At 40.7% G+C, this 27,988-nt stretch overlaps 1 protein-coding gene across 1 annotated transcript in view; it reads right to left on the reverse strand.

Moving 5' to 3' along the window:
* Positions 1-10,412: 10,412 nt before the first annotated feature.
* Positions 10,413-27,988, reverse strand: part of CUNH18orf63 (chromosome unknown C18orf63 homolog) — a 158,949-nt gene continuing 141,373 nt past the window's right edge. The window contains exons 13-14 of the mRNA XM_089682380.1: positions 14,214-14,303; positions 10,413-11,831 (exon numbers count right to left, since the gene is read on the reverse strand). Of these exons, the coding sequence (XP_089538506.1) occupies positions 11,709-11,831; positions 14,214-14,303 (213 nt within the window). The 3' untranslated portion in view covers positions 10,413-11,708. The remainder of the gene's footprint in view (positions 11,832-14,213; positions 14,304-27,988) is intronic.

Raw genomic sequence — 27,988 nt, forward strand, 5'->3', positions numbered from 1 at the left:
CCTCTCTCTTCTGTATATGTGCCCATATCTCTTGAAGGGCATTAGCGAACTGGGGAATAGTCTCATCTTCCTGCTGGAAGCGCATGAAGAAGCTGGACCTAAGGCTGCCAGTGCCGGCCGTTTCTCCATAAATAGGCTCGAGAATCGAGAATATAGCATCCAGTGTCTTCCTTTCCTATTCCGAACGTAGCATTACAGTGCGTCTAGCATCCCCTTCCAGGGCGTTCAGCACCACGTCTGTTTGTAAATCCGGTGCCAAATTGTACAATCTGCGGGTGCTTTTACGATGTGCAGCCCAGTCTTCTAACAGCATATTCTGGCCATCAAACCACACAAGCTGGTTCAATATTGCTCCTGCGGGCAAACACATGGTCGGAGCTACTCCCACGGCAGGAGGAGTGACAGAGGCCACGGCCAGAGCCGCCTCGGAACCAGTTGCGTTCTGCATGGCGATCAATGTACCCTGCTCGCAGAGCCAAATGAAAGAGAACTGAGGGCTGGGCCCACAGATTCAGAGGGTACACGATGCCACACAGACACAGACAGTGGTTCTTTTACAACAATTACGTTTACTGAACAGTTATAGTGAACATGTAGTTGAGCATACATAAACAGAATGATAACAGCGCATAACCATACAGTAAGAATAATACTGTCTAACACTAACCCTGTACTTGCGGACTTTCCCCCAATGTCCAGAAAGCAGCCTGGCTGCGCCTGAATGTTCCTGAGCAAGATATAACGTTGGGGTGCACCCTAAGTATTGCGCAATACTATTTGTAATCCAAAGGAAAGTGGAGTATGTCTCTTGTAGCTTTCTGGTATATCCAAAATGTCAATGAACACGTGTGGTGCGATGTGCTGCGGCAAAGCCGCACTTACAGTTCCTTGGCAGGCTCTTGGTGCTTTTTCCTGATCCACTGGTCCACTCCAGAACCGGACCGTAAAGTCACTTGTTTCCCGGTCTAGTCGCGGTGAATCTTCCCTAGGTGCCGTTGCCAGACTCCACTGTGAGCCGTAAATCCTCTTCCAGGCTCCGCACAGATTCTCCAGACGTCCTCAGCATACACCAGCCAGACACAGAAGCCCTCTCACTTCCTGCTCTGCACCAGAACTCCTCCCCTTCCCAGAGAGTTTGTGATGCAGTAAGTAATTTCCTAATTTCAGCCTCAAACCTATATTTACAGTTCACTATGACCCTTCTGAGGGTCCTACTCAGCCCCTAAATTAGCATTCATGAAACTTTATAAGGTAAATAAGCATTAGTTTTTGTCTTAGTAAACCTCAATGCAAAATCGATTCTTGTACTTTGCTGCCATCTACTGACCAAAGAGCGTATTGCAGTTTAACATTGCACATCAGTAATTATCCACTCCCCACACCCTTACAAATTCAAAAAAAGGAAATTGGGGGAACCGAGAAAGTGCAACCAAACTGATAAGAGGCATAGAGGAGTTCAGCTATGAGGAAAGATTAGAGAAACTAAATTTATTCTCTCTTGAGAGAATAAACTATATAGTGAACTTGGTGTAGAGTTATTCACTTTAAGGTCATCACAGAGGACAAGGGGGCACTCTTTACATTTGGAGGAAAAAAGATTTAATCTCCAAATACGAAAAGAGACTCCCTCAAGAGCTGGTTCTGGTCAGCTCAGTAGACTGCTTTAAAAAAGGCCTGTATTCTTTCCTAAATGAACATGATATAACTGGATACTAACATTTATAGGTAAAGTTGGTCCAGGGAATATCCAATTGCCTCTAAGGGGATCAGGAAGGAAAGGTTTCCCCTGTTGGAGCAAATTGGATCATGCTTTGCTGTGTTTTTTTTTCCTTCCTCTGGATCAACTGTGATATAAGATTATTTATATAGGATTGTATACATTTTTTTTTAGTTTTTATTGGTTGAACTAGATTGTGTCTTTTTTTTTAACCACACTATGTAACTATGTAAAACTAAGAATGTACATATATATTAAAAACTGATTTAAAACAGCTTCAAATTTAAACTTACTGAAAACTAAAATAAAATTGCACAATTATAGTTTCCATTTAACAGTCTAACTTTTTTTTATCTTTAAGATTGTAGCGTTTTTAAAGTACTACCCTGGTTAATAAAAACAGAATGGGAGATGAATCATGAAAGTAGGAAGTGATCTCCTTTTACAGCTTAAGCTATTTTCCTGGCAAGGACATCTAAAACATCGTATTCGGCTAGAAGAAGCATGACATTTCTTGGACAAAATGCCTGTCCTCGTTAATGATCAGTAAAGCAGATATATCACAAAAGGAAAGTCTTGAATAATTTATTTAAAACAGACATATTCCACAGCCTACAGATGCAAAATCTCCTTGGTAATAAAATATTGTAGCTATAATCAAACCCAGAACATTTTACACCTTTACAATTTGAGAAAAGACCATTTGTTTATTCAAATAAAACAGCGATTCACATTCCACTCACATTTTCTAAGCAACATATGAGCCATGAGATAGTATATTATCCACAGCCTTCAACCACAGTGCAGCGCTAGTCAAAATGGCTCCGGAGTGTTGCTGTTCATGTGCGCTCCCACTCACCAGACGTGAAACGTGTTGACACAATTTCCGGTTCCGGCTAGGCTGTGTGACATCACGTCCGGCGAGTGGAGCAAAAAGAAAGAGAGCGCTCCGGAGCCATTTTTACTAGCGCTGTACTATGGTTTAAGGCTGTGGATAATATACTATCTCAAGGCTCATATGTTGCTTAGAAAATGTGAGTGCAATGTGTACCACTGTTTTATTTGAATAAAGAAGCTTAACAGTATTACACTATTAGTGTCCTTTCGGGTTCCCCTTTGCCCGCATGATGAATCTTGGAATACATTGATGAATTGCACCTATACTTCATTGAACCCCGGATATCTCTGTGAGCACATCTCACCAGTAATAAGCGTTTTTGACTCTTAAGCCCTAAAAACTAGGAGTCCATCATATCTGGTGAGCGTGGATTCCACAAGGGAGGGATCACTAAGCACTACGTGGTGTAATTACCTTGTGTTTTTTTCAGGAACTATATACAGTATATATATATATATATATATATATATACATACAGTTGCAAGAAAAAGTATGTGAACCCCTTGGGATTACGTGGAGTTTTGCATGAATTGGGCATAAAATGTGCTCTGAACGTCATCTAAGTCACAACAATAGAAGAGCACAGTCTGCTGAACATAATACTACACAAACATTAGATGTTGCCATGGTTTAATTGCACATAACATGTAAACATTCACAGTGCAGGGAAGAAAAAGTATGTGAGGCCCTAGCTTAATGACTTCTCCCAGAGCTAATTGGAGCCAGGAGTGAGCCAACCTTGACTCCAATCAGTGTCATGATATTGGATGTGTTGCTGACAGCTGTCCTGCCCTTAAAAAACACGCACCTGTTTTGGGTTTACTGGTTTCAAGAAGCACTGTCTGATGTGAACCATGCCTCACAGAAAAGAGCTCTCAGAAGACCTGTGATGAAGAATTGTTGACTTGCATGAAGCTGGAAAGGGTTACAAAAGTATCTCCAAAAGCCTTGATGTTCATGTGTCCACAGTAAGACAGACTGTCTACAAATGGAGAAAGTTTAGCACTGTTGCTACTCTCCCTAGGCGTGGTCGTCCTGTAAAAATGACTGCAAGAGCACAGCGCAGAATGCTGCATGAGGTAAAGAAGAATCCCAGAGTGTCAGCTAAAGACCTACAGAAATCTCTGGCACATGCTAACATTTTTGGTGACACATCTACAATAAGGAAAACATTAAACAAGAATGGAGTACATGGGAGGACACCACGGAGGAAGCCATTGCTGTCCAAAAAGAATATTGCAGCACGTTTGAAATTTGCAAAAGAGCACCTGGATGTTCCACAGCACTACTGGCAAAATATACTGTGGACAGATGAAACCAAGATTGAGTTGTTTGGGAAGAACACACAACACTATGTGTGGAGAAAAAAAGGCACAGCACACCAACATCAAAACCTCATCCCCAATGTAAAACATGGCGGAGGGAGCATCATGGTTTGGGGCTGCTTTGCTGCCTCAGGGCCTGGACGGATTGTTGTCATTGATGGGAAAATGAATTCCAGAGTTTATCAAGACATTTTGCAGGAAAAAGTACGACCATCTGTCCGCCAACTGAAGCTCCGCAGAGGATGGGCAATGCAACAGGACAATGACCCAAAGCATACAAGTAATTCAACAAAACAATGGCTGCAACAGCACAGAATACGCCTTCTGGAGTGGCCCAGTCAGAATCCTGACCTCAACCCAATTGGAATGCTGTGGCATGACCTTAAGAGAGCGATTCCCACCAGACATCCCAAGAATATTGCTACACTGAAACAGTTTTGTGAAGAGGAGTGGTCCAAAATTACTCCAGATTGTTGTGCAGGTCTGATCTGCAACTACAGGAAACGTTTGGTTGAGGTTATTGCTGCCAAAGGAGGGTCAACCAGTTATTAAGTCCAAAGGTTCACATACTTTTTCCTCCCTGCACTGTGAATGTTTACATGTTTTGTGCAATTAAACCATGGCAACATCTAATGTTTGTGTAGTATTATGTTCAGCAGACTGTGTTCTTCTATTGTTGTGACTTAGATGACGTTCAGAGCACATTTTATGCCCAATTCATGCAAAACTCCACGTAATCCCAAGGGGTTCACATACTTTTTCTTGCAACTGTATATATATATATATATATATATATATATATATATATATATATATATATATATATATATATATATTTCTTTTTGGAGTTTTCTTCTTTTTGGCATGGATTCTTTTTATTGGAGCACTTAAAGTGAAGTTCCACTCACACTGTAAAAAAATAAAAGACAGCAGCTACAAAAACTGTAGCTGCTGACTTTTAAAAAAAACAGCCACTCACCTGTCCCACGATCCCGCAGTGTCTTCCCCGCAGCCCGTTTCACCAGCCATCTGGTGTTCCAGGAGTCGGCATCTTCAGTGTTGGCACCCGGCTGTGACAGCTTGCGGCTTCACAGCCGGGTGCCCACTGCGCATGCGCGAGTAGTGCTTCGCTTCCTGAATGGCCCCGTAGTCTTCAGGGACCTGTCACGTGTCCCAAATGACTATGGGGAGGAAGGGTAGGAGGACAACTTCCGCTTCTGAATGCCTAGGTGATTGCAGTGGAAGTGGGTACCTGTCAATTTCGGATAGGTGCCAATCCTTAATGGGGAGCGGGGGATCAGTCTTTAAAGCGGAACTTCCCTTTTTGAGTGAAGCTCTGCCTTAATCACGGTTCTTTTTTGGATTGTGGACTTTTCTTTATATTAATTCTTTTTTTGCGCTGTGTAATTGATCAGTTTATCCAGAGCAGTGTGCCCAAGCTGACAGGGAGGAGGAATGTTTGTAAACAAAACAGTCCTCTTCCCTGTTGATCTTTGGAAATCACCGAGCGCCGGCGAGTAATTACCTTCCGGAACCCAGTGATTGACAGGCATGGCCACGAATGGCGACACTGATAGGGCATGCGTGCTGCTATATATATGTGATTTGTGCACCCGTGCTGCCCTGTAGCAGTATTTCTGCTATAGGGTGGCGCGGAAGCGGTTAATATGAATCCAATAAAAGAAATGTGTTTTGCCTGCTCACTCGTGTTCTGTATATTACCAATTCTCTAAGGGTACGTAAACTTTTGAGCACATTTGTAAATCCATATTAAAGTTGGCCATACACTTATAGTTTTTTCCATTCAGCCTTCTGGCTGAATGAAAAAACTAGCAGGTTCCTCTGTCCACACTATAGCGTGGAGATAAATAAATCTCCCACTGCAACTATTATATTTTTCCAGCAGGCTCCTTTGACAACAGTTGACTGAACAGAGCAGGTATGGCAGGGTCACCAACTGAGTAATTTCATCTAGGCGGCGAAGAAATTTGTACAGTGTATAACCAGTTGTAAGCTTTAAGCCAGCCATACATGGATCAAAATTTGTCCAGTTTGGCAGGGATTGGACAATTTTCAATCCATGTATGGGCAGGCTGGTTGATCACAAGTCAATCTATCGATTTGTGTACAACCAGCCTTTTGGAAAATTGTCTGTTAATCGGCGACTCTGGCTATGGCTATGCCAATCAATGTATTCTGATGGCAGGGAAGAATACAAGAGCACAAGGGGAGCAATTTCCCCATTCACATTAAGTATTTCAAGTCATTTTCTTTCATTCAAACCACTGGTTGAATGAAAAAAAATTACTCATGTTTCGCTAGCCTAGCTGTAACACTGGAGATACAGAAACGCTTTAGCAATTCTAGTTTTCAGGAATTTATGATGTGACAAACTGACTGTGAATATAGGCCAACACACAACAGATGGCTGGCTACAGTGTTTCCTCACAATAGACAAGAGGTCATGTATTGTGACCTGCCCAATTCAGTAGCTGTCATTGTAGTTTATAATTATGATTTACCACTATGATTTAGCATTGCTCTTTTGGTAGACAGTGCCCTTTATAAGCTGCCTGACACAGAAGTTCAAACAATCTGCAGAAAATTCAGAATGGCCTTTTTATAATTTCCCACAATTTAACCTATTTAAACTAGCAGTAAAGAAGCAAGCCAGATTCGATATACATCATTCTCCTTAATAAGATATAAAGTCTTTAAATACATATATATATTTTGTCCAGTTTAAAAAATGCATTTATATATTTTATCAAGTTAGAAAAATATAACGTGTTAATACACTATATTGCCAAAAGTATTGGGACACCCCTTCAAATCACTGGATTCAGATGTTCCAATCAGGTGTATAAAGTCAAGCATCTAGACATGCAGACTGCTTCTACGAACATTTGTGAAAGAATGGGTCACTCTTAGGAGCTCAGGTGAATTCAAGCATAGTACCATTATAGGTTGCCACCTGTGCAATAAGTCCATCCGTAAAATTTCCTTGCTACTAAATATTCCACAGTCAACTGTTAGGTTTGGTATTTTAAAGTGGAGTTCCACTCACCCTGTCAAAAAATAAAAGTCAACAGCTTCAAAAACTGTAGCTGCTGGCTTTAAAAAAACCAGCCACTTACCTGTCCCTCGGTCCCGCTGAGTGTCTCTCGCAGCGTGTTTCACTGGCCATCCTGAATTCCAGGAGGCTGGAATCTTCAGTGTGGGCACCCGGCTGTGACAGCTTGCGGTCACGTGTCCCAAAAGACTACAGGGAGGGAGGACACCTTCCACTTCTGGACGCCTAGGTGATCGGATCAGAAGTGGGAGCGGGTACCCACCCCCAAAGGTGCCAATCCTTAATGGGGAGCAGTCCTTAAAGCGTGGGCCAACTCAATATTGAACCCTACAGACTAAAACTGGGATGCCATTAAAGTTCATGTGTGTAAAGGCAGGCATCCCAATACTTTTGGCAATATAGTGTATGTTATATGTACAATTTGCAGGCAGCAGGTTGTCAAAGTCAATGCTGCCTCATCTTCCACCCACAGTCACTTCCAGATAGTGCTCAGAGTGTCTTGGTTGTGTCACATGATGATGAGGGAGGAAGTAATTTTAAACTCAAGGTTGATGCTGTCTCCACTCAAGCATTAAGTTGGACACAACTAGTCTTGCCAAGTTCCCTGTCTGCCATTTCAGCCCTGCTGCAGTCTACCAGTCTGCCCTATTACTGTCCTTTGCCAGCCAGTACTGTTAGGCTTCATGTACATGAGCCTGCCATGACCACCGGCCGCGGGAAAATGCAAATCGCGGCAAAACCGTGGCACACCGTGCCAACTGCGGTACCGCAGTCTTGCTGCATTTTGCATTCTCCTGCGGTTGGCGGTCAAAATGTTCCTATCCTGAACACAATTCTTCTACATTCAGGAGAGGGCGGTTTAACCCAACCTAAATGCGGCAGCTCCTAAACTCTGCTAAAAGCCTATGTGTACATGGACACATAGGCTTTTATGGAGTTGAGTTTAGGCGCATTGGCAAAAAAAATGCCAAAAGCTCCTAAATTCGAGTTTAGGAGCTGCTCGTGTATATGAAGCCTTAAGTGTAGTTTCACTGCCAGTCCTAGCAGGAGCACAACCTAGTCCCTAGTCATAGTCTGATTCAGCTCTTTTGCTGAAGGGGAGAAGCACATATGCAGTGGCAATGATGCCTTGCATCATGGTGCAGCAACAATTATTCCCACAGTCAGAGTGGGGCTTGCAATGTGGTTGAGACGCACTAGGGTGGGGTTTAAGGGGTTAAAACAGGTGGCGAGGAGGCAATGAATTACAGCCTCAGTTCCTGTCAAATGCTCTCTGAAGTGTGATCTGAATTCAGATCACTCTTCAGAGAGCACTGCTAGTGTTAACAAGGCCTAAAGGTTGGGATCCCAACATTTAAATGGAAATCTGATTTAAAGGTCCACTAGGAGTAGATTTACATAACAATAAGCTAGCATCCAGAACACAGGTCTACTCTAGGAAAAGAAAATATGTACAGCATGTTGCATGTGCATTCATAGAAGCCTGGACACTTACATTAAAATGAGAAAATGAATATGAATTGTACAGTGTCTACATCCATTGTACAATTGCAGGGAGCAAGCTTTCTGATAGCTTATAATAGCTGCAGCGAAGAATCAATATGAACGCACTGACACATAAGGGATCACATAACAAAGCACTTTTCTGCAAAAATAAAGCCATTCTGACCAAAATCTTTCATCAAAAATTCTGATTATTACAGTTGTGACCAAAATTATTCAACCCCCAATGCTGTAAAGGGGTTTAGGGACTATAGTGTACATTTGGAATTGTATTCAGAATCAAATCCTACAAGGACGTTGTAACTACCCAAATGCAACTAAAATGACATCAATTGTTTATGTAATACAGTAGTAAATGGTTCTTATGTGGTTTCTTCATTGCCACAATTATTCAACCCCTTAAAGACTACCACTCTGAAGAACAGAGGTTCATACAGGTGCTTTCCATCAGGTATTGAAAACACCTGTGGATGTCACCGAGCAGCAATCAAGCATAATAAGCACCAATTAGGCAGCTTTAAAATGACTGTGATACTCAGCTCCTTCTAGACATTTACTGGTGTGGTTACAAACATGGTGAAGGCAAGAGAATGGTCCAGGAAGACAAGAGAAGAGGTGATTTCTCTTCACAGGAAGGGCAATGGCTATAAGAAGATTGCAAAGATGTTAAACATACCAAGAGACACCTTAGGAAGCATCATTCGCAAATTCAAGGCAAAGGGCACTGTTGAAACGCTACCTGGTCGTGGCAGAAAGAAGATGCTGACTTCGACTGCTGTGCGCTACCTGAAGCGTAGAGTGGAGAGAAGTCCCCGTGTGACTGCTGAGGAACTGAGAAAAGATTTGTCAGATGTGGGTACAGAAGTTTCAGCCCAGACAATAAGACGCACACTGCGTAATGAAGGCCTCCGTGCCAGAACTCCCAGGCGTACCCCCTTGCTGTCTCCAAAGAATAAGAAGAGTCGACTGCAGTATGCCAAAAGCCATGTGGACAAACCACAAAAGTTGTGGGATAGTGTTCTGTGGACTGATGAAACAAAATTAGAACTGTTTGGGCCCATGGATCAACGCTATGTTTGGAGGAGGAAGAACAAGGCCTATGATGAAAAGAACACCTTGCCTACTGTGAAGCATGGTGGAGGGTCAATCATGCTTTGGGGCTGTTTTGCTTCTGCAGGTACAGGGAAGCTTCAGCGTGTGCAAGGTACCATGAATTCTCTTCAGTACCAGGAGATATTGGATGGAAACGTGATGCAGTCCGTCACACACCTGAGGCTTGGGAGACGTTGGACCTTTCAACAGGACAATGATCCCAAGCATACCTCCAAGTCCACTAGAGCATGGTTGCAGAGGAAAGGCTGGAACATTTTGGAGTGGCCATCGCAGTCACCAGACTTAAATCCGATTGAGAACCTCTGGTGGGACTTAAAGAAAGCAGTTGCAGTGCGCAAGCCTAAGAATGTGACTGAACTGGAGGCCTTTGCCCATGAAGAATGGGCGAAGATACCCGTAGATCGCTGCAAGACACTTGTGTCAAGCTATGCTTCACGTTTAAAAGCTGTTATAACTGTAAAAGGATGCTGTACTAAGTACTAAGATTGAATGTCACTTGGGGGTTGAATAAAACTGATAATGCTGTGAGCACAGAAAAGACATTTGTGGTTATTTCATTATAACTGTTATGTTATATTTGTCTGACCTACAAGTGCCTCTTTAATGTAAATGTAAGCAAGATGACTGAATGATCAAAAGCAATGTCAAACTGGCCAAAACACTCAATTTCAGTGGGGGTTGAATAATTTTGGTCACAACTGTATCATCCAAAATCATTGCAGAGTTAGGATTCATAGGGAGCATAAAACTGCAACTGCAAAATTAAAACAATTGCACAAAATATCACAACAAAGAAACATGTGTCTTTACTAACACACTTACAGAGTCACAGTACAAGTTACTGATATTGCATTATAGACACCTGTACACCATAAACATACTGAGGATAATAGAACAAACATTCTGATAATGGACATAGCATTAGTTATTGTTGTACTGCCCCTTTTGCATGTTCCCATTGAGTGTCACTAACACGGATCTTGGAAAAATGGGTAGATTCCTAAGTAGTGAAATGGATGAAAAATGATGCATTCTTCTGCTCTAAAATAAGACAATTGGACACTGCCTGAAAGCTAAACTATTATTTGTAAATGTAGCAAGTCCTGATCAGCCGAACTGAATTACAAATAAGAGGCAGAAAACACAGGTGCATTGTCCAGCCCCTCTGTTGGCATTCTGCAAAACCCTACTATAGTACTTATGTCTAGGGCTGTATGCGCACAGGGACGAATGCCCAGGAACACAATCAGTCAGTGTTCCTGGCACTTGTTTCTTGGCGCATACTTCTCTAAACTGCCCTCTTGCTTATGTATATATTTTTTTCTTCAGATATATGGTGCTTACAGAGTACAATGATACATTCGCAGTACTACTGTGTGAAATTTGAAATGCACGAAGGTCCACAAATCTGTGTGTGATGTGACCTGACCATGCTAGTCGCAAAGAGCCCAAATCAACATTTTCGGTGTTACTGGAAAACTCCTTTAAGAGACAATATCACATTCACCTAACTTTACTGTAAGGTTTGCTCTCTTAGCCTCAATAGGCATATATTATACAAACCTCAGGTGCAGACTCTACATATTGCCATTACCTGCCCTCTGTGTGTTTCCATGACGTGTTTCATAAATCTGTGTCCCCTACAGTTTCTGATGTTTACTGAAAGGATATGCATGCATCTTGCATTTGATATAGCACTCATCGCTCATGTGCAAGTCAAATTTGTATCTTCTTAACAGGTAGCAGAGGCCACAGAAGACACAATTTTATGAAATGTAACACTGGAGCAGACAGGGAGATGGCAGCAGGACCATGTAAAGTGTGGATATGAGGTCTAAGGAATGGATGCCTACTGTGTTTGTGGGGTGGAGAGCCAACTTAAAAGTTGGTAAAAGATGCAGTTATCCTTTAAAAGGCATACAGTAAAACAAAGATGTTTCAGTGTAAGAACTTAGGTATAATCAAAATTCAGTCAAAATGCAAAGCTCATATATATTCAAAATAAACAAAACAAAAACTTTTTGGCAGTAGTTATAAGTTATACCAGCCACTAAAATAACATCAAAAACAAAATCAAAACTAGCATTCCTGGAAAAAATGCATTATTGTTGCCACTAATTGTTCTTTTTTGCTCCTGGCCTTGACTGAAATCCCATGCTGTTTGAGCAGGTTCTGGAGAGTGGCTTTATTCAGTTTGTGCAACTGAAAGACAAAATAAAAAAAAAGAAACATAGCATCTCATATTTTTGGTACAGAGTTGCAAACAAATTACTAATGCTGCATTTAAATAAGTGAGTGAATTAGCTTGTGACATCAACATGAAAGTGGAGGCTGAAATTATTTGCACGTTATTCAGTCATAAGTAAACACTTGGAAGAAATATTGGCTAAAATACAGTGACTTCCACAGAAGCTGAATGTTTGAAAGGCGGAATGAACTTGACCCAAAAAAATCTAAAATGTAGCACATCATAAACAATGGGATGCTAGCTGTATGTGAACATACGTATATACAACCTTAGATTAATTTCTATTTCTCAGACATTACCAGCATTAACAGAAAATGAAAAAAATCAAAGAACGGACGGATTCCTCTTGTGTGCTTAGGTTTTGAGATAACATAACTCCCCCAGTAGTTCACTCATATGAGTCTGTTTGCTAGGATTTGATCTGCTGGTTCCAGTTTTAATATATTAACAAACAAAAAACACATGCCTTTCTCTTCCATCAACACTGAAATATAACAGCTTAGAGCACTAGGGATATGAAGTGGGGTGAATGTGAGAAATCTTTTGACACACACATACACACAAACACAAAGTTATGTTTGAACTGCATACGTCTATCTTTTCCTACTATTCAACACTGTATTGAAATTATTTTTTAATACAAATCCCAGGAGTCTTATTTCCATGCCAGAACCTTCTGCAAAGTTAAATTTGGGGAGTGAAGATACCTTTGATAGGGCTATGTATTAATTACATACTGTAGAAGAATGTATCACAATTACATGTACAATGAATCTTAAGGTTCATGCACATGAAGAGCTACAGACATTTTTTATAACTAGTGTTAATTTGCTGGCACTTCCCCACGCCTGAGTAGTCACACATGCTGTATACAGCCTGCCATAAAAGTAAATGGCTATATGCGGCTGTATTCTTATAGTTCTGTAAACACGTTTCTTTGCATTGGTGTTTACCTGCATGCACATCCAATGTATTTCCTAAACACATACAGCCATGTACATTCATTCACTTGTATGACAGACTGTATGCATCACGAGCAGCTCCCTGGGCACAGAAAAGTGCTGGTAAATTTACAATAGGCATAGAAAATGCTTATAAACTCTGTGTACATGAACCCTTACACCAAGTAAACGAATTACTCAACACATGGAAAATCTGTAATCTTATTCTCTGAGAAGCACCACAGAGTAGACAATAAATCTCAGTGCAATCTCCTTTTCTGTGGCTGTAAGATGGGGAATAAGGATGAGAGTTCTGCTAAGTTGACTTATTGAGTGAAAGTTGACAAAATGAATGGGCTGCACATTAATGTGAATAAGGCATACATCTTTTTCTATACAAGAAGATTCATTATAGGATAAAGATGACAGGAAAACACTTGGATGCAACCATGCTGAAGAATGTGGAGAAAGGGAGTAGATTACACTACCCATGCTGAAGGCAAGTGGCCTGGTATGGTTTGGGGACGTTTGCTGACCTTTCCTTTTCATAAGCCCTCAAAATGGAACAGAAGTCCTCCCTGACAAGGCACCGTATTGATGGGAACAAAGGCCTCATTCTCACATCCCTGGCCCAGCGGATGTGAGGGTCTACGGGAGGGCACTTATCTGAATCTGGAAGTCCCCTTTAGAATCCGAGATGAGAATAAGGCCAAGTAAAATATTTACTTGAAACAGACAGAAAGATATTTATACAAAAAGCGTGGTGCGTAAAACCCTACATGCCAAAACAACTTAGGTCAACTGAGCTGTTACTAATGTGACCAAAATGAAATGCACTAGCCTCATATATTATATAATTTATATATGCTTTATATTAGTTTCATCAAACATTACATAGGCCATCCTCACAAGCCAGTCCTGGTACATCCATCTGAGTCTAGAGTTTAGATTTTCACACTTTAGCCACTGCCATTTCTTGCATTTGGGATAGGCCTTTCTGTCATGCATACTCTGTTATCTGACCTGTGTGGGCTTTAGCTTCTGATCCTGTTTTGCTCAACTCTCTTTGTTGGAGTCTCTTGATTCCCCTGATTATAACTGTTTTTACCTGTCTCTTTCTGCCCAGCTAGGCAATCATGTGGATTGCATACTGGAAATTGTCCTGCTGCACAATGCAACCTTTGTAGACTCTCGTAATGCCCTGTAGCTCCTAGTCTTCCACGCATGTGAGATCCATTTACCCTAAACTGGCAAAGCAGATACTCCTGTTTGTTAAGCATGATTATTGCTCTGTAATAGACTTCTGCTATGCTCCTGCTATCGAGTTACTTCACCCTAGGTGTTCCCTAACCCCCCAAAAAATACAGCATTCCCCTGCTTCCTATGCACACTCACCTCATTATTTTTTGCATGCTTTAATACATCAACCTCTTTGATGCTTTGCTTAGTTCTGCACATTTTAGGACTAAAGTCAAAGAATTGATCCTGTGTTCAAAATAAACACATTATAGATATAATTACTACAATGAACAGATTTTACCGTTGTAGAACATAGATTGGTATGGGGAATATTTTAGCTTTATAGTACATTTTTATGTGACTACAGGTGTCTTTCAGAGCAGAAAAGCACATCTAAAATAAAGCAATGTCAGACCCAGTCATAAACAGCGGTGTGCACATCTGTATAGCATCTGTTTCTAAGCAACTGCCATGGTTACAATTTTAAAAACTAAAAGTTGACTATATCAGACCTTTACATAGATATAAGCACACTATGAACTTATTATGATGAAGTAAAATTAAATAAAAACCATTATTGTACATTGACTATTAATAATTTCTGTATATCAGTTGTTATTGCTAGGAAATGAGAAAAACACAACAGTGTATTCAAAGTGTATTCAAGAGTGACCTGCCAGTCTATGTATAAGAAAAAACCATCTCTACAAATATGATCATATACAAAATTGCAACAATTTTTATTGAACATACATTAAAAACACAGTTCATCTGATAAAAAGAATAAACTGATCACGGTAACAACCACTTCTTCAGATTGTTAAACTCAAGTGTGACAGATATTCATAACATCTCTACAAATAGAAAACATACATATAAGATACATATACATGCATAGGTAATATAATGCACAATAAGCAATCAATACATTAGCTGGCCCATAGGAAGAAAAGATGAATGAACAACATAACAAAAAAAAATTAAAATAATTAAAAATTTGACTATAACACAAAGATGTACAGTTTAATCTTACTAAGGGTGAATTCAAAAGCCTTATTGAATTTGTAGAAACGTCATGATATGGTAATCAAGCCCTCCGATAAGAGGGGGAAGCGTAGTCCTTATGATTTAAGAACAATATGTCTCTCTGTGTAAGAAAATTTTGAAAATGTTGAAAAACAAGTCATAGTATAGACCCATTTCTAGTGCATTATTTCAAGATTCTTTTTTCAAAATCATCGATAAGGCATATATATATACTGTATATATATATATATATATATGTATATATATATATATATATATATATATGCACAATCCATTTTTAAAGATACCCGAGATTTTCAGAATATTACACATCCAATTACACCGACATTTTATACGTTGCCTAAAACCCACAAAAAAATAATAAATCCCCAAGGCCGCCCAATCGTGTCTGGGATTAACAATCTCACATCTAGAGCTAGTCAGATTGTGGATGATCTCCTTCGTCCTCATGTGGGAAGTTTACCAACTTATTTGAAAGATACGATTCACTTATTAACCATCTTGGAGGGATTGGCTGTGGACCAACGTACAATACTGGCATCTATTGATGTTGAATGGCTTTATTCATTTACTTCCCATGAAAGAGGTATGCATGCAGTAGAGACCTTCTTGAGGGGAAAAAAGTAGAGAATACTATCCATTTAATGCCTTTATATTTTTATCTTGGAATTGTTGGAATTCATTTTGACACGATACCTTTATTTTTGGCCTCCCCCATGACCTCTAGGTGCAAGGGGGTAGCCGTGGGGACTACTTGTGCCCATCTTATGCTAACCTGTAATGGGGGGAGTGGTTTATTTTTGGTTCCAATGTGATGATGCAGTACCTCCACCATATATATTGATGATATATTGATATTATGGACAGGGTCTAAAGATTTACTGATTGAGTTTGCTCATTGTTTGAACACTAATGAGTGGAACCTTCAGTTCACTCTGAATTTTCATCAAACATCTTTACCTTTCTTGGATCTAACTATTCACAAACATTTGGATGGTAATATTTCCACTGACCTCTTCAGAAAAGATACTGCAGGGAACTCTTTGTTGCACATCCGATTAGGGGCATTCCATTAAGTCAGTATTTACGAGTACGTAGAAATTGTTCTGGTGAATCAGATTTTGAAATACAAGCTCAATTGGTGCAAGAAAGGTTCCTCAGATATGGATACACTAAGAAATCCCTCAAGTGAGCATACCAAAAATCTAAAGCAAGTCCTCGGGAACTTCTTTTATTCCAAGATGAACATCCACAAGAAAAAGTAAAAATTAGAACTAATTTACAAGTGAGGCAGTCAGAGACATTCTGCAGAAACATTGGCACCTTTTGATATATGACAAAATCATTAAACATTTTATGAATAACTATCCACGCCTGACTTTTAAATGGGGACACTCTCTAAGAGATACCTTGGTGCAAAGCCATTTTGATAGGATGAAAGATCCATGTAGAACAAGACCTAAGGGGATTTTCAAATGTGGCAACTGCTTTCTGTAGACACAAACAGGTGACTAAGAATAGCATATTGCCAAGATGTGTCAAATTTAATTCAAAACATTTTGTCAATTGTGATATAGTAGGGGTAATATACCTACTAGCATGTGCCTGTCATGCTTTCTATGTGGGTAAGACACGTAGAAAATTCTGGCAATGCATTAAAGATCATGTAGCACGTATTAAGTGAGGTAATCTGGAAAGTCCTATTAGCGACATTTTGCTGAACGACATGCTTACCAAATGGACTCACTACAGTTTTTTTGCCTTGGTCCGAATACAGCCACACATTCCTGTGGGTGATTTTGACCAACGCATACTACAAATGGAGGCAGGTAGATCTACAGATTGGATACCAACCCCCTTGATTAAATGATTCCATTAATTTTACTCCATTTTTGACAGAGACATCATGAGATTGTTTTTTTTCTATAATGATGCATCTGTATCTCCATGAGTAGAGATAATCAACCAATGAAATATCTAATGTTAGGTTGGGAGGTGATGGAGATCAATATTAACAAATAACTGTTTTTTTTCTCCCTCTTTTTTGTTGTTATTGTTTATGGTTTTTGGTTTTTTTGCCTTATGTTTGGTTATTTTTGCCCAGGATGGCTTACTTCTGTGTGGACTGTGTCCCTTTTGGATACTATATGTGGGCTTGTGGTGGAAACCTTTGTTGCCCCCTCTTTATGTCTGGCCATTGTTATTTGTGAAAATACTCTGCTTCTATATTGACCTCTACGTGGTGTATGCGGTGATGCAATTTCCGGCGTGGTGGCCATCTTTTAATATAGGTTTGTTTGGTCCACATGGTATAAGGGTGGGGATTGGGAAAGGGTAATGCCCTTGTGATGATAATTGACCAATCAGTGGTTTCTGTGACATCTGTGAGCAAGCCCTCCATGGGGGAAAGGGTCTCCCCCTTCTTCCAGCCTCTGCATGGCTATGGAGTATTTTACTGGTAGGTGTTTTGAATTTGGATATTTATGGGTGGATCCTTGGGAGGCCCAGGGAGTATAAAATGGGCACGTCAGATGGGACTTCTTTCTCTCTATCTCTGGCAAAACATGCATCAAGGCAGCTGTGGGCTTTTACTGACGTACTACACTAGAAGTGGTAGCTGACACAGACTGTAGTGACATTTTAGATCCTTATGGTACTATGGCATATCCATTGTTAGTGATATATGGTATGGTACTGAGTACTTTTTCTTTTCTTTGTGTCTTGCTTGATTTTCTCAGAGAGGCCATTTCAAACACTATATTGCCAAAAGTATTGGCGCACACCTCCAAATTATTGGATTCAGGTGTTTCAATCACCTTTATGACAAAAGGTGTATAAAATAAAGTACCTAGGCATGCAAGCTGCTTCTACAAACATTTTTGAAAGAATGGGTTGCTTTAAGGAGCTCAGTGAATTCAAGTGTGGTGCTGTGATAGGTTGCCACCTGTGCAATAAGTCCATCCGTAAAATTTCCTTGCTATTAAATATTCCACGGTCAACTGTTAGTGGTATTATAACAAAGTGGAAGCAACTGGTAACAACAGCAACTCAGCCACGAAGTGGAAGGCCATGCAAAAGTGATAGAGTGGGGTCAGCGCATGCTGAAGCACACAGTGCGCAGCAGTCGCCAACTGTCTGCAGAGTCAATAGCTAAAGACTTCCAAACTTTGTGTGGCCTTCAGATTAGCACAACAACAGTGTGTAGAGGGCTTCATGGAGTGGGTTTCCATGGCTGAGCAGCTGCATCCAAGCCTTAGATCACCAAGTGCAATGCAAAGCATTGGATGCAGTGGTGTAAAGCATGCCACCACTGGATTCCAGAGCAGTGGAGACATGTTCTCTGGAGTGATGAATCATGCTTTTCTGTCTGGCAATCCAATGGACATTACTGGGTTTGACGGTTGCCAGGAGAACGGTACTTGCCTGACCGCATTGTGCCAAGTGTAAAGTTTGGTGGAGGGGGGATTATGGTGTGGGGTTTTTCAGGGGTTGGGCTTGGCTCCTTAGTTCCAATGAAGGGAATTCTTAAGGCGTCAGCATACAAAGACATTTTGTACAATATCATGCTCCCAACTTTGTGGGAATAGTTTGGGGATGGCTCCTTCCTGTTCCAACATAGCACAAAGCAAGGTCCACAAAGATATGGATGAGCAAGTTTGGAGTGGAGGAACTTGACTGGCCTGCACAGTCCTGATTTCAACCTGATAGAATACCTTTGGGATGATTTAGAGTGGGGACTGCGAGTCAGGCCTCGTCCGACATCAGTGCCTGACCTCACAAATGCGCTTCTGGAAGAATTGTCAAACATTCCCATAGACACACTCCTAAACCTTGTGGACAACCTTCCCAGAAGAGTTGAAGCTGTTATAGCTGCAAAGGTTGGGTCAACTCAATATTGAATCCTACGGACTAAGACTGGGATGCCATTAAAGTTCATGTGCGTGGAAAGGCAGGAGTCCCAATACTTTTGGCAATATAGTGTATGTTTGGCTCTAGAGAATTGGTGAAATCATGCCCATCAATGGTCTCTGCTGCATGCCTCCCTACAGCCTTGATGGAAGTGATTACATCCTGGTATATATCTTTTTGGTTTTGTAAGTGTTTTGAATTTCCAATGTTATTTATTGTTTTTCCAAGAAAGTACAAAAATATCCATAACATATGGGATGAAAAGAACATAATTCCAACAGCATACACATCCAGGCACATTACGGTGTAATAGACAAAGAAAAACACAACTATAAAATTCCTGAAGTATTAAAAAAAAATCCAATATATTGGAGCATACCTCCATCATGTTTAACTGCTTGCCGACCCGCCGCAGTGTTTTTACTGCGGCAGGGCGGCACCTGTACGCACAGCACCATCTTTTAATGTCGCTGTGCAAAACAGGTAGGGGGCGCGTGCCTGCCCTACCCGTCCATCGTGTGTCCATCACCGGCTCCCGGCGGGTCATTTCCCGCCGAGTGCCGTCGATTACACGTTATCACTGACAGATAGCACGGCTGCAGTGTTTACATTGCAGCTCTGCTATCTGTCAGTTCAGAGCACGCTGAATCTGAGAGAAGACTTTATCCGAGTATCTTTCCCGCCATTTGTAAATGCTATAACTTTCACGTAAACCAATTAATTTACACGTATTGGGATTTCTTTTAGCAAAGACATGTCGCAGAATACATTTTGGCAGAAATTTATGACTAAATTTGATTTTTACATTTTTTTACTGGACATGTTTTATAGCAAAAAGTCCAAAATATTGGGGTTTTTTTTCTCAAAATTGTCAGCCTTTTTTTTTATAGCGCAAAAAATAAAAAACGCACAGGCGATCAAATACCACCAAAAGAAAGCTCAATTTGTGGGGAAAAAAAGGATGTAAATTTAATTTGGGTGCAGTGTTGCATGACTGCGCAATTGTCAGTTAAAGTAACGCAGCAACGTAACACAAACCGCTTCTGTAACTGCTTCCTGACTGCCCTATAGCAGAAATACTACTACAGGGCGGCATAGGTGCGCAAAATCACATTATATATATACATATATATATACAGTATATATATACACATGATTCGTGCTCCCGTGGTTTTCACGCCCCTCCCAGATAGCGTCAGATTGCCTGTCAGTACACCAGTCATCACATTTAACCCCTTGATTGCCAGGAGCACTCTCATGTACAATAAACCTCCATTGCTAGTATAATGTCTGAATGGGTCAATATTTTTGATCAGATCAGCACTATACCAGTATTTACATTAGTATAGCGTCCCCAAAAATGCAGCGTTAGTGGAATCAGCCCCGGCACCTGCGTTTAGCCCCATAAACTTCCCCCCCCTTCTCCCCCAGCAAGTGCAGTGTCAGTAGGTCACTGTCACTTGATACATTGCACACAAAACCGCAGTGTTCGCAGAATCAGGCCTGATCTCTGTTAGCACTTGCCAGTAAATTTTGATGACTCTCATATGCAGCAGAGTGCCAGTACTAGTGCCGCTCTACCTTTTGGTAAACTGGCGAGTACCAGCGGTCTAGTACATCTTGGTCTTTCACATACCTCCTTGATTTTTGGAGCTGTTTTTCACGGAATATCTGTATGCGTTGATTGTGGATCAAAGCAATTTATATGCACAAAAATTTATCACCGCCAACCCAAATTCAAACCTTGCCAGACCAGTCGCATGGAAACTCATTACGGTTTTCGAATTTACATTTTTTTTGGGCCTAACCCTCAACATGAGCATTACTGAAAGAAATTAATTAGGTTGTATTGGTCCACAGACCCGATTCATCATATGCCCGTGTTCTCTGCTGCTATGGCCAGGCATAGATATGACAGTATAATGTGTTTTATGCATTTCAACGACAATACACTCTGTCATCCTCGGGTAACCCTGAATTTGACCGGCTCTACAAAATTCAGCCCCTCGCAAATCACCTTAACCAAAAATTTGCAGATGTCTATACTCCCCAGCAAAACATCTGCGTTGATGAGTCTCTCATTAATTTTTCTGGCCGCCTTGCATTCAAACAATTTCTCCCCTGCAAGCGTGCCAGATATGGGGTCAAGATGTAGAAGACCTGTGAGAGGACAACAGGCTATACTTATAAGTTTTGGATTTACGAGGGAAAAGATAGTCACGTGGAGCCCCCTGGATGCTCAGGCTACATGGGGAGCAGTGGCAAGATAGTTTGGGACTTGGTGTCATCCTTTTTCCATACGGGTTACCACTTATACGTGGACAATTTTTATTCAAGCGTGCCACTATTTAGACATTTGTTCAATCTTGGAACTGACGCTTGTGGCAAAGTGTGACCTAATGTGAGCCCACCATTAGAAGTGGGTGGATGCAGGGCAGTAAATTCTAATGGTGGGCATACCACACACTTTGGCAGAGATTTCTTCTCATTTTTGTCATTCAGTCCACAGGCTGCATACAAAAAAAAAAAAGAACATAGTATATATACCCAACAAGGACCAGCGACATACTGTTACATCACTGGACTTTGAATGGTTAAACCAGGATGATGCCTACAGCTGCATCATCCTGGTATAGTTTATTTCAGCCAGCAATTGGCTTTCATGTAAAAGCAATCCTAGTGGCTAATTAGCTGCAGGATTGCTTTTACAAGCAGCGGGCGATGATGCCCCCCCCTCCCCCGCTGCCTTCCACGGCCTTCTCGGGCAGTCTCATGCCATCGGGGGGAACCTGAGAATGCAGCCAGTATTTCTGCCAGCTGACCATAGAGCTGATTGGAGACCAGAGTGGTGCCAATCATCTCTATAATCTAATAATTCGGAAGCTACAAGCATTTCATCACTTCAGTTTCGCAGGATATAAACAGCGCCATTTGTAAATTGGGAAAGCATCTGATCACACCGATTTTGGTTTGATTAGATAATGTAAGGGCAGAGGAGATATCTAGAGCCTGATAGACCCCAGATTTCTCAAAAAAGAATCTATGACAATGCCCATTGAAGTTTTAGGGGATATTTGCATTCCCTATTATAGCATTAAAAGTGATCAAAAGAAAAAAAATGAAAGGTACAAATGTAAAAATAATAAAAAAGAATCAAAATAACAAAAAAAAGAGAAAAAAAAAATCGCCCCTCCCAGTATGTAAACAGCAGTTGCACCATGCATGTGAGATATTGCCGTGAACGTCAGATCAAGGGCAGTAATTCTAACACTAAACCTCCTCTGTAAATCTAAAATGGTAGCTTTTAATGGCTTTTAAAGCGTTGCCTATGGATATTAAAAATGTATGCAGTTTGTCACCATTGCACGGGGCATGAGCAGTTTTAAAGCATGTCATGTTTGGTATCTATTTACTCGGCATACCATTATCTTTTATATTTTACAAAATAATTGGCCAATATATTGTGTTTTTGTGCATTAAAAGTAAAAAAAGTGTATTTTTTTTTTTAAATTTGCTGTTGAAAAATCGCTGCGTGAGTACTATGTGATATAAAACATTTTAGTACCCACCATTTTATTCACTAGGGTGTCTGCTTTAAAAAAATATAAAATGTTTTGGGGGTTTAAAATAATTTCCTAGCAAAAAATACTGATTTTTTTCATGTGAACAAAAACGTGTCAGAAAAGACTTTGTCTTCAGGTAGTTAGAATAGTGAGTGATGTTTGGCATAAACCTCTAATGCTGGGCACAGAATGCCCCCACCCTCCAAAATGACCCCTTTTTGGAAAGTAGACACCCCAAACTATTTGCTGAGAGGCATGTTGAATCAATAGAAGAATTTATTTTTTTACCACAAGTTTTTGGAAAATGACAAAAAAAAATATATTTTTTTACACAAAATTGTTACTTAAATGATTTACTGCTAACAAATGCCATGGGTATATGTGGAATTACTCCCCAAAATACATTCTGCTACTTCTCCCGAGTATGGGGGTACCACATGTGAGAAGTTTTGGCAGTCTAGCCAAGCACAGGACCCCAAAATCCAATAAGCACCTTCAGGCTTTCAAAGGGCTTTATTTCCTCATTACACTTCCAGACTACCTATCACAGTTTCGGAGGCCCTGAAATGCCAGGATAGCACCTAACCCCCCCAAATGACCCCTTTTTGGAAAGTAGACACTCCAAGGAATTTGATAAAAAGCACGGCAAGTATTTTGCAGATCTCATTTGTTTCCACAAGTTTTTGGAAAATGAAGAAAAAAAACAAAAACATAATTTTTCTATTCTTTTTTTAAATTTCAAAACCTTGTGAGAAAAATTTAGATCTGCAAAATACTCACCATGCCCCTTTTTAAATTCCTTGGGGTGTCTACTTTCAAGAAAGGGGTCATTTGGGGGGGTTTGGTGCTATCCTGGCATGTCAGGGCCTTCGAAACTGTGATAGGTAGTGAGGAAGTGTAATGAGGAAGTTATGCACCTTCAGGCTTTCAAAGTGGTCATTGGATTTCAGGCTCCTGTATTTGGCTAGGCTCCCAAAATGTCTCACACATGTGGTATCCCCATACTTGGTAGAAGTAGCAGAATGTATTTTGGGGTGTAATTCCACATATACCCATGGCTTGTGTGTCATTTAAATGACAACTTTGTGTAAAAAAAAAAAGAGAAAAAAAAAAAAAGGTGTTTTGTCTTTTTCCAGAAACTTGTGGAAAAAAAATAAATCTTCCATGGACTCAATATGCCTCTCGGCAGATAGCTTAGGGTGTCTACTTTCCGAAAAGGGGTAATTTGAGGGTGTTTGTACTATCCTGGTATTTTAGCACCTCAAGAAATGTGATGAGCAGTCAGAAAGTAAAAGCTGTGTAAATTCCATTATCTATACCATATTTTGTAGACGCTATAATTTTCACAATGAAATTAATATACACTTATTAGGATTTTTTTAACCAAAAACATGTAGCAGAATACATTTTGGCCTAAATTTATGACGAAATTATTTTGATATTTTTTACGACCGAAATGAGAAAATATTGTTTTTTTCAAAAAAAATTTTTTTCCTCAAAATTTTTCTGGTTATAGCACCAAAAATAAAAAGTGCACAGGTGATCAAATACCACCAAAAGAAAGCTCTATTTGTGTGAAAAAAAGGACATAAATTTCATTTATGTACCGTATTGCATGACTGCGCAATTGTCTGTTAAACTAGGGCAGCGCTGTATAGCAAAAAAATGGCGTAAATTGCAGTATCTATACCATAGTTTGTAGACGCTATAACTTTCACACAATGCAATCAATATACACTTATTGGGATTTTTTTTTACCAAAAACATGTAGCAGAGTACATTTTGGCCTAAATTTATAACTAACTTTGAGTTTACTATATATTTTTTATAGCTGAAAGTAAAAAATGTTTTTCTTCAAAATTTTTGGTCTTTTTTTGTTTATAGCGTTAAAAATAAAAAGCGCACAGGTGATCAAATACCACCAAAAGAAAGCTCTATTTGTATGAAAAAGAGGATGTAAATTTTGTTTGGGTGCATGACCGCGCAATTATCAGTTGAATTAGTGCAGCGCCGAGTAGCAAAAAGAGGCCTGGTCAAGAAGGGGGGTAAATCCTCAGGAGGGCAAGTGGTTAATAAAACAAGTTGACTATATGAGGAGAATAAACAAACAAACGTGCTGTTTTGCTGCTGTGCCCAAGGAAAGGCTACTTTATTCCATAGTTGTTACGCCCCAAACCCAAATGGCTCTGATGGCGTGCAACAGGTCCTCCTCCTGGACACCCCTATTATATCGCCTGTTGCCTGCCATGGAGCCACACATTATTAGTGTGCCTCATAGAGTGTATGAGAGCTCATCCCCTAAAAAAAGGGGAAAAACTAGAATAAACCAAAAAGAAGAGCTGAAGCAAAGTAAAGGAGAAAGAAAGGAGAGAAAGAGGAGAGAAGAAAAGGGGAAGGAGGTGCACCCTCATCCAAGACCAGAAGTAAGAGAATTCTCTGAGTCACTGGGAATCCGTGAGGTATCTGATCCATGGGTCCCAAGTTTTCTCAAAGAGGGCCATTTTGTTATGTAGGATCGCTGACAGGTGTTCATTTGTCATGATCCATGTCAACCTAGTCTTCAAAAGATGAAATGGGATCGTGGGAGACTTCCAAGATCTCACAATTGAGATGCTAGCTGCTGTAAAGATAAAGGCTATCAACTGTCCCTCTAGACAAAGTTACATGTGCGAATCCAGAACCGCCTCACTTTTGGGCGGAACACTGTTCTTTCTTGACCACAGCCACTAAAACATAGGGGGGAGGCATCTGGAACACAGGACGCTATTCTTACAGGTACCATATGCCATCTTAAAAAACTTTATCGTTTGCCTCTATTAAAGAGGTATTGAAAAAACACTTCCATTTTTCCATGTAAGGCAATTTAGAAGAATCAGAGTGTAGCAGGGTATAGATTTTAGAACTAAATCTACTACGATTGTCGTAATTCTTGCATACGTGTTCCATTGGGGTGGAAGTGGTCAGATCAACCGTTTGCCTAGGGGTCACCAAGAAGTGTGCTATTTGAGTATATTGATATATTGCTGTTGAAGGGAGCTAATGTTGGTCCGATAAAAATTGGTTGGACACAGCTCCCTTATGATCACATAAATCTGCAATTTGGAGGAAGCCCTTTTTGGTCCATCGTTCAAAAGTATGCAAGTTGAGTCCCGGGGTGAATGCAAGATTTCCCAGCAAAGGTGCTACAAAAACTTCAGCAATTTCCTTTGAAAGAGAGTCAGGTCAGACAGGTTAATTACAATAGGTAGGGCTGTAAACAGGTAGGGCTCTAAATCAAGAAGGGGGATTGGATGCCCATCTATCAAAGTCTCCTGATAATTTTCTATATTTCTATATTTTTCTGGTACAGGGTGTCTAATGAGGGGGTGAATACAATGCCCATGTAGGGGAGAGTGCCAGATTGCCATTTGAAAGGAGAAGTCTATTGTAAAGTATCCACAGTGTGGGCATCAAGCATCAGGTTGAATGCTAACAACTTTGCGTGATTTACTCTAAGGCCTGAAATTAAGATGAAAGTCCGCAAATCTGCATACAAATTGGATACAAATTGGGGATTAATGTGATAGGCAAAGTGAGCAACAGTAAGAGGTCATCCGCAAAAAAAGCACATTTATGTATACTGTCTCCACAGGGGATGCCCTGAATATTAGGATTATTTCACTATTGCACTTACATGTAAAGTATGTGAATGGCATTTTAAAAATCCTAGGACACTGCAATCCTCTGTATTCCCTTTCAAGAGACAAAAGTGGTGCTGTCAACCCTTGCCCTACACGTTTCGTTGTATGACGTCATCAGGAGCTGACTACTACTTCGGACCAGGAAGTAGTTACAATTTGTGAGGACGTGACAAATGGGAGTCAGGAAGACAAAGTGAATAAACGGTCAATTCTGGAATAGGTTTTGTGGACATGTGAATAAAAAGTATAGTCCCTGGTGGTGGGATGAGTGTCACAAGTTAACCTGCAGTTTCTTGTTTGTGTTCTTACCTTCTTGTTGCAGTCCTGTTCCTGATCCCTTCTCATGTGTTTGTGCTCATCTATGGGCGTCATCTGCTGTCCTCTAGGTTTTATTTCCTTCCCTTCAATCACTTCCTGGCCTGCCTCCTTGCTTGCCTGTCTATATAAGACGTGCTCAGACTAGGCCACTTTGCCTGAGCAACTTTCTAGTTGTTGGAGCTCCCGTGTGTTACTACTGTCTGAATCCTATATTGACTACTCGTGTACCGACCCCGGCTTCATTCTCTGACCTTGCTTGTTTTCCACCTGTCCTGACCTCGGCTTGCCTTTCAGATTCCGTTTGTTGCCTCCCTTTATACTCTGTTCCCGCGAGCGGTCTCCTCAACCTCAGCTGGGTGTACCTGGGGGCTGCGACCTGGTCCCAGCTTGCTGCAGGTCCATCCCCACCATCAGGGGCTCTGGTGAACAAGCAGGCTGGGGATTAGACTCCGCGCCCTGGGGAACCCCAAGTTGAGAACCAATAAAAGCTCACTATCACAGGTGCTGACAATGAGTATATCTCCAGACATCAACCAGATTGTGGATATGTAATAAGAGAGCTAATTTTGTGTTTTGCCTGGGAGTATATTTAAGTTCCGTCTTAAGGGAATTAGATTTATCCAAAATTTGGTCCAGGGGAGTCTTGCTATCTCCTCCAAGGATAACATGAGGCATCAAGACTGCAAGCATATCTTGAAAAAATGCAATCTGACCAGTACTGGGGGAATAATAAGAGATGTAAGTAACCACATGTTCATTAATTTTCCTGCTCACCATAATGAGTGGCTTGACACTTGTGTACTCGCATGTTAAAGGAATCCATTGGACCCCCACTGGGGGACCCAACCACTTCCCAGACCCAGCAGTGAGAGAGAAGAGAGCACACCAAAATAGAGAAAGAACTAAAGGAGGAAAAAGAATAGAAGCATCAAACACAAGAAACAATACAGTCAATGCCCGCTTGTGGACAGGCGCAACAGATGGAAGTATAACAGTGCATAACAGTAAAAAAAAACAAAAACAGTAATCAAACAATTTATCTACAATTTTAGGCAATATGCCATGTAGTAGTTATGCAGCCCAGAATATCCAGGGCCAGAGTCAGCTAATGCAATCTGCAAACTTACAGTGATGGGGGGAGTTAGGGGAAGAGGAGAAAAAAGAAAAAAACTGAAAGAAAAAGAAAAAAAAGGGGGGGGGGGGGGGAAGAGTCCGCAAAGGGGTTTGTAGTACCTGTCAAGTGTTCAATTCAAGAAAAAAGAGTAAGGATGCCAAAGGCTACCAGATTTGTCTTGCAATCAAGAGGTGGATCATAGGGAGAGCAGTCTCAAGCATCTTCAGGTAATCCACGGAGATTTCCTTGTAGCTGATCGCTTATGTTGGTTCCATAGTGGTGAAACTGATCTAGGTGGTG

Source organism: Staurois parvus, unplaced genomic scaffold, assembly GCF_062004578.1.
Source record: "Staurois parvus isolate SC_StPar_1 unplaced genomic scaffold, SC_StPar_1.0 ptg000287l, whole genome shotgun sequence".
Taxonomy (NCBI): domain Eukaryota; kingdom Metazoa; phylum Chordata; class Amphibia; order Anura; family Ranidae; genus Staurois; species Staurois parvus.